Here is an 8,039-nt window from a genome sequence, read left to right as displayed (position 1 = left end):
GTCTTACTTGGGATGTTCTCATGTTGGTGCCCATGCCATGTCCCAGACATGGTCTTATAGGGGACCTTTCATCTCGGTGCCAACGCCATGTCCAGACATGGTCTTACATGGGACCTCTCATCTCGGTGCCAATGCCATGTCCTAGACATGGTCTTACATGGGACCTCTTTACCCAAATGTCATGACATTCGTATCTAGTACCATCCTTATGTATCAACGGGACTTTTTAATTTTAATTCTCTATCATTTCATGCTTAGATCATCATCAAATAAATTCATAAAATAAATTCATAGTTGCTGGAAAATAACAGCATTGATAATAAATATTGAAATATTGCATTTATTTACCGTAAACTTACCTCGGTACCAATTATAGCCAAATTCACCAACTTAGTCTTCAACTTTATTCTTCCCTTTGTCTAACCTCGAGTTTCGTACTTCTTGATCTAAAATAGTAAATTTAACTTATTTAATAATCACATTCATCAAAACAGCCCTCGACTCTAACTTTTTCAAAATTACAATTTTGCCCCTAAACTTTTACATAATTACATTTTTGCCCCAAGGCTCGGAAATTAAACTTCATCTCTTATTCTTATGTTTTATAACATTCTGAACATTTTTCCCTTCTATGGCAACATCAAATTCCCACTCTAACATGTACTTATGAACATTAGGTATTTTTACCGATTATGTCGTTTTACTCGTTTTCACTTAAAATCGCTTAGCAAAAGTTGTTTAACATAATTTCTAGCCTCATATTCTATCATAAAACATCAAAATAAACACTTTTCACCTATGGGAATTTTTCCAAATATAAATCCTAGGTTAAATTATTGCTAGAATAAGCTAAATTAAGCTACCGGGACTCCAAAAACGTAAAAAACATTAAAAACGGGACTTGGGATCACTTACTATGGAGCTTGGAAGCTTGAAAACCCTAACTATGGCTTCCCCCCTTGCTGATTTCGTCCAAATGAAGAAGATGATGATTTTTGCCATCTTTTTCCCTTTTAATTCATTTTAATTACTAGATTACCAAATTGCCCCTAACTTAAAAATTTTCTATTTCACTTATCTCATGTCCATTTTTGTCTACCAAGTTACCAATGGTATAATTACCATATAAGGACCTCCAATTTAAAGTTTCATAACAATTGGACACCTCTAACATGTAGAACTCAACTTTTGCACTTTTTACAATTTAGTCCTTTTGACTAAATTGAGTGCCCAAACGTCGAAATTTTCGAACGAAATTTTCACGAAATCATTTTGTGAAATTTTAGACCATAAAAATATAAGAAAAATAAAATTTTTCTCATCGGATTTGTGGTCCCGAAACCACTGTTCCGATAACCTCAAATTTGGGCCATTACAGTTATAAAGGTTTAGCCCGGACGAGTAACCTAATATGTTTATATTCAGCTCAGATGAGCAACTGGTGTGGGTAGATACTTGTGCATCCAAGTTCATTTACTAGGGTTTATTGTGAGAAATAGTTTATACGAAATGAGAAATTGAAATGATATATAATGACCTTGATGTTCACATAGAATATATTGAATTGAACTTGAATAATGTGTTGGAATATTGACTTTGACATGTTTGTAATTGTATCATCCCATTATTGAATAGGTTTCGAACTTTGTTAATTGAAATAATATGAATTAGCATGATATGTGATTGTGGTATCATATTATTAAATTATGAGTTAAAACTCACTTTTTGATGTTTGATTTGTCATGTCTACCCAAACCATGCCAAGTTGTGGTAGCTTATTGCACTTAGATAAAAGATAATGTAATTTTTGTTTAATATCCTATGAATTTACTAAGCATCTTATATGCTTACCTAGTTTGTTTCCCTTTTTCCTTGTAGTTTATCACATTGCTGAGCACATCAAGCCAGATAGTCTTAAAGCTCACACTATCTCCATTTCGATAGCTATTTGATAAATTTGAATCAAAGGTTGTGGCATGCATATAAACGATGTGGTGTTTATCTTAGTATGTAAATGTGTTTACTTTGTGACAAGTTTGTCTTAACCATTACCTATTACGTTGAATTTGTGTTTTAGATTGCTTATGGTATTAAACATATATGTGTTGTAATGCTAAATGATGGGGTGATATATAACTATATATATGGCATGTGAAATGGCGTGGAATGAGGTAGAAATGGTAGCTTGGTTAATAGGAGATTAAGATGAGAATGTATTTGAACATTTGTAACTTAATGTATGCTTGTAAAATGTGACCTAATTTTGATGGTTGATAGTTATGTTTAAAGCTTAGAAGCCATAGATGAGCATAAGGTGAACAAGGTTATGTAAATGAAGTGAAATAATGACATGTTTTAATATGAATTAGCATAGGTAAAGATTGGTGATTGAATGGCTTGGTTGATATATTGTTCATGACATTGAAATGTTTAAATCTAATTGATGAATAGGTGTAGAATGTTTGATATAAAGTTGAAATTGTATGTTTGAACTCATTTGGTATGTTTTGGTAGGTTTTAAGACAATTGGAAGTGATATTTAGGTGTATCTTTTGATTGGTTGTATTTAGAAAATATGAAATAGGTACCAAAATGTACATTTTACCAAAAATAGAGATCACATCGCGACCTCGGATTTTGGATGTCGCAATGTTGCCATTACAATAAGTGACGTCGTCGTGAGCTTGGGCTTGCCATTATGACGTGACATATTGTGATGGCCACGTCATGACTAGAACCGAATGAAGTCGCAACGTCAATCCATACATTTTAAATTTTTTACAATTTGGTCCTATTTCATGTTCAGGTTGACAAAAGAGCTTTCGTAAGCTCGATTAAGACTCAAAATTGACTGTTTAGCATGATTTGAATGTGATTGACACTTAATTGCATGTGTGGATGATTATTTACCATGTATTTGACTGTAGATGCTTTAGTATCGAATGTAACATCTTGTAGCCCGAACCCGATGATTGGGTCAGGTAAGGGGTGTTGCCCTTCTCTTATCAAGGATCTTATAGATTATGAGGCACATACGTTGAAGTAGGATGTTATTCAAATATTTTTTAATTGGGAGGAATGTAAAGCCGTTTTGAAGTTTCAAATTAGGCCTCTAGAATCGAGTAACAAGATGGTATGACACTTCACTAAGAATGGAACCTATAGTGTTTGTTCTGGTTATTGTGAACTTTCCCTTTTTTTCCTAGGGCACTTCCCATGCCAAGTGCCTCCTCAGTCGAGAATGAGAATTTCACTAAATGTTGGAAAAACTTTGGAAACTTCAAACTTCACCGAAAGTTGAGCATTTTCGTTGAAGATCTTATCACAATGCAATTGCTACAAAGCATTACTTTAACAAATGTATGAGGGGGTGGATCCTAATTGCCCTTAATGTGATGAGGAGAGGGAAACCATTAAACATGTTTTTTCTTTTGCCCTTTTACAAAAACCACGTGGGGAGCCTTGGGTTTCAACTATAGCCTCCATAGAGAAGGGTTCTTGAGCATCAAAGATTGGTGGGATGATATTTTCAATTCCTTTCCATCCTTTGGTTAATTTTGCTCTAAGAGCCTTGTGAAGTGCTTATGTTGGTATATATGGAAAGCTTGCAACAAATTGGTATTTAACAAAGCTTCAATCAATTCGGTGAGGGTATGGCATGATGCACTCTAGGATTTTACTTCTCTTAACAACCTTACCTATAACCCAGTAAGGTCGACAACTCAAGATCACCCTCTTCCAGCGTGGATGGTCTCTCATCATTCCTTTGTTAAAGGAAATTGTGATGCTTTCTATGACCCAACGACTAACAAATTTGGTATTGGAGGAGTGTTTAGGGACCATTGTAGAATGGTTGTTGATGGATGGGTTGATGTTGTAAAAATTGCCTCTATTGAGATGGCCCTTGTCATCTTTGCTTGAATATGTGGGAACAATAGAGGATGAACTAGAGTTGATTGTAGAAATGTTATCAATTGTATCCGTGCGCCCATTCTTTTGCTTCTTGGAATACTTTTGCCATTGATTAGGATATTATTTCCGTTCATCAACATATTATCTTCTGAATGATTGAGTATACTAACTTGTCTTACTTCTTGCTTTGTAACTGCTTGTACAGGAAAAAAAGGTGAGAAAGATAACACATTCACTGTGTAAGTTCAGAAGTAATTTACATGATTGTTAACAGATACTTTTGTTTTAAAATTTGAAAGTAATAATTGAGATATACACTAAAATTTCTTGAATAGCTTGGACCTTCCGGCTGCCCTCTGTACATATGATACAAAAGGTAAAGCAATCCAGTTTTGGAATGTTATAGTGCCAATACGACATAGTTTCGACCAGACCAATAATGCCCTAAAAAGTCCCAAATAACCATCACATGGCCCCTGAAGTAAAAAAACACACGCACACACATAACGACAACAATATTAACGGTCGAATACTCGAATGACAAAAAAGCCCCTGGCTCCCTCCAAGTACGATGACGCGGAATTAACGCCTTAACCGTCGGTGGACCCGCAAATACAGTGGCACCGAGGTAAATAACACCAAAACCAGTGGATCCCATAGTCACAAGAAAATATAAAAAAAAAATAGAACGTTAGCCTCTTTTCTCTGCTTCCTCTGCTTCTATATTTGTAGGAAGCTCTCTCAACACTGTCTTCAAGACTATCAATATTCAATGCTAATATAAACTGTCGGCAGAAGTAGCTTCCTTCCTCTCTTGCCCTGCATTTTCTTCCCACCTACTTTTTTCCTTTCACTTTCCTTTTTGTCCACTTAACCTGCACCGCCTAAGGCTGAACAAGTGGTGGCGCCGCCTGTTAACACAATGCAGCGCCGCGGTGGATTCGGTGGGATTGTTACATTATGCTGCCTAGTCTTGTTTCAGTGTTCAATGGTGTCTACTGCGGTCCCTGTGCCGCAACACAAGGTAGACCTACATTGGTACCCTGCCACTGCCACTTGGTACGGCAGTCCTGACGGCGATGGTAGCGACGGTAAGTGCCCGCCACTGGCTTCCGTTGCCGTTTTGTCACATTTTTGTTCAATGCATTCTAGATCTGTAACTGGATTTCTTTTAGTTTCTTTACGGTTTTTCTGTAGAGTCTACTGGTAGATTACTAATCTAGTAGTAGGGTTCCAAATGAGCTCCAGTTAATTAAAGAAAAATGCTAAATGCGGTGCTCAATTTTGGCTCAATTTTAGTTTTTGTAAAGTGGAATTACTTGAATGGTAGGTTGTGAATGTGACATTGTGCAGGGGGAGCATGTGGGTACGGGTCATTAGTTGACGTGAAGCCGCTGAGGGCCAGAGTGGGAGCGGTAAGCCCGGTGCTGTTCAAGAACGGGGAAGGGTGTGGGGCATGCTTCAAAGTGAAGTGCCTAGACAAGAGCATATGCTCAAGGAGGGCCGTCACCATCATTGTAACTGACGAGTGCCCCGGCGGGTACTGCGCCAATGGCCGCACTCACTTCGACCTAAGTGGTGCAGCCTTTGGCCGAATGGCTATAACCGGTGAGAGTTCACAGCTCAGGAACCGAGGCGAACTCCCAGTCCTTTATAGAAGGTATTTGCTTTGGGACTACCTTTTTGTTTTTCAAGGATCTTTCTTTTTCGTTGTCGCTTCTATTTTGTCACCTTTGTTTTTTTTTTTTTTTTTTCATTTTACCCTTTTTCCTTTACTATTTTCTTCTTTTGTTTCTATCGGTTTTCCTGAACTTTAAACTAAAAAGTGAAATGCTTTTTATTTAAAATTTTATAGGACCCCATGTAAATATCCAGGGAAGAACATTGCCTTCCATTTGAATGAAGGGTCGACTGATTATTGGCTCTCTCTTCTGGTGGAGTTTGAGGATGGAGATGGAGATGTTGGGTCAATGCATATAAGAGAAGTAAGCCCCCCCTTTTTCTCTTTTTCCATAAATTCTACTGTTTTCATTAATTTCAATGCTTTAAAATCTTTTTGACTTCCATGGCCCAATATCAAAAAACGCAAAAGCAAAAGTTAAAAAAAGAAAGAGTGAAAAAAGGGCTCTTTAGGCTCCACAAAATTCAGATATGACTGATTTTAGGAAAATTCTTAGTGCTACATCAATGAATGCTTGCATCTTCAAAGCAGATTTACATGGAAAAAGCTGCTTAATATTTTGTTCAAAAAAGTTAATATCAATGTAGTGCCCATACCTTTAAAAAGATAGTGGCAGAATGTTTTCTATTCCTTGGTTATTATATTATCAACCCTTGGCTCTTCCTAGTATCTTGGATTTGTCTGCTTAAATAGGTTGCATTAGGGCAGCATAACTGTTACTTTATTAAGAAAACATTGCCCATGCTTTTTTATAATGGCGCCAATGTGCAAAGTGCTGAAACCCACTTTTCCCTTCAATTGATTACTCAAGTATTTTCTTGAATCTTGATTCCCTGCATGTGATAATATCAATAGGGGCCAGGCCACACTCGAGTGTGACCTTTTGCTTTCCCTTTTAACCATACGGCAAAACTTGTCATTAGGGTATCTTCCAACTATTCTCATTCAAAATCAAAGTTTCAGCAAGTTTTATGGTGAAAGAAAGCAACACGCATAAATGGGAGTTCTTTTTATTTTTAAACAACTTACACATGTTCAGAAAACAATATTGAGAGGGGAAAAATCGAATGCTATATATTAATAGATATTGAGATATGGATGTTGTTGGCAGGCAAATTCGGATGAGTGGTTAGAGATGAACCATGTTTGGGGAGCAAATTGGTGCATTATAAGGGGACCCCTGAAAGGGCCCTTCTCAGTGAAACTAACAACATTATCAGCAGGAAGAACATTATCAGCGAGGGATGTCATTCCAAGAAATTGGTCGCCAAAGGCAACTTACACCTCTCGCCTTAACTTCAAACTCTAAAAGCCATCACGAAGAGGGAACTAAGCCCCCTTTTTTTATGTCTCCTTAGTCCCCCAAAAGTATTGCTAGTCTGTTTTTTCGTTTTAAAGGGAAAAGGAAGCCGGTTGGACAGCACAACAGCATCCAAGGGTTCTTTATTTCCTTTTTATTATCGTTTCTCTTAAATGGTTTTATTTGGTTCTACAGTGTGTAAGTGTTATTATAGATGAATGTAGCCCTCTCCAAAGGAAAGTGTGCGTTTAGCATTGTTGCTGCCATTCATGTTTGAATGTGGTGTGTGGTGTCGTTGGATTTTCATGAAATTTGGAATATTCAGTGTAATATATTTATATATATGTGTTACATGTGTTGTCAATTGTCTCTATGAAAAAGAAAAAACCTCTATATCTCTATTACTTTATGTTCAATATTAATCAGCAGGACCACATGACGAACTCATGTGAGGTGGGGACTTTGATCCCTTCGTTAAAACTAAGTTCCATAAATAACATTGCAAAATTGATCCATCCTTCATACAAAGTTTTATCCATTTCATTTTCCTCCTATCTTTCTATCATCTGTCTCTAATGTTCAAAGAAAACTTAGGTGAGGATCCCAAATTACATAAGCAATCGAGTTTACATGTAAAAGATCTTGTATCCATGGCTCAAATTTTCGCAAGTCCACAAAAATTATTTTTCATGGTCCGAAATGAGAAGCAAAAATATTTTGATTCCACCATATGTTGGTGTATTTTTTTATTTATATTTCATCAATTCTTTCATTTTACTTTTTTTTTTTAAATTTAATTTTAGATTTTTTGATAATTGCTTCAAGAGTTGAATTGTCTTTTACTCCCTACAATAAAAATAATAATAAATTAATCCCTTTACATAAAAAAAAAAGTATAAATTGATCATTCTGTTATAAACACATTGTTAAATGATGACATTGAAGGTAATATCCAAGGTGGGATTAGTTTTTTTATTTGAAAATAACATTAAATCCAAAGTGGCATATTATGGAATAATAAAAGGTAAAAGTATCATGGAAACTTCTTTAGTATCAATATGACTTGAATTGTATTTTGCTCTATCTACTAAAAAAAGGGGACAAATTAGTCATTGTACGTTAGATCAAAGAACAAATTTATCATTT

At 35.9% G+C, this 8,039-nt stretch overlaps 1 protein-coding gene across 1 annotated transcript; it reads left to right on the top strand.

Moving 5' to 3' along the window:
* The first annotated feature begins 4,575 nt into the window (after positions 1–4,575).
* LOC107946162 (expansin-B3) lies at positions 4,576–7,244 on the top strand. The gene is made up of 4 exons (XM_016880382.2): positions 4,576–5,003; positions 5,266–5,572; positions 5,768–5,897; positions 6,705–7,244. Exons 1-4 carry the CDS (start codon positions 4,835–4,837, stop codon positions 6,900–6,902), a joined length of 804 nt encoding a protein of 267 aa, XP_016735871.2. The 5' UTR covers positions 4,576–4,834; the 3' UTR covers positions 6,903–7,244.
* The last annotated feature ends 795 nt before the right edge of the window (positions 7,245–8,039 follow it).

Source organism: Gossypium hirsutum, chromosome D12, assembly GCF_007990345.1.
Source record: "Gossypium hirsutum isolate 1008001.06 chromosome D12, Gossypium_hirsutum_v2.1, whole genome shotgun sequence".
Lineage (NCBI taxonomy): Eukaryota > Viridiplantae > Streptophyta > Magnoliopsida > Malvales > Malvaceae > Gossypium > Gossypium hirsutum.
Note: the sequence above shows the minus strand (reverse complement) of the source record. Positions and strands in the feature narration are given on the sequence as shown.

Bases quoted from the DNA above. Each gene is read 5' to 3' on its own strand.
- LOC107946162 (XM_016880382.2), top strand. From the start codon at position 4,835: ATGCAGCGCCGCGGTGGATTCGGTGGGATTGTTACATTATGCTGCCTA. The intron at 5,004-5,265 runs GTAAGTGCCCGC...GACATTGTGCAG, and splicing joins TGACGGCGATGGTAGCGACG to GGGGAGCATGTGGGTACGGG. The intron at 5,573-5,767 runs GTATTTGCTTTG...AAAATTTTATAG, and splicing joins CTCCCAGTCCTTTATAGAAG to GACCCCATGTAAATATCCAG.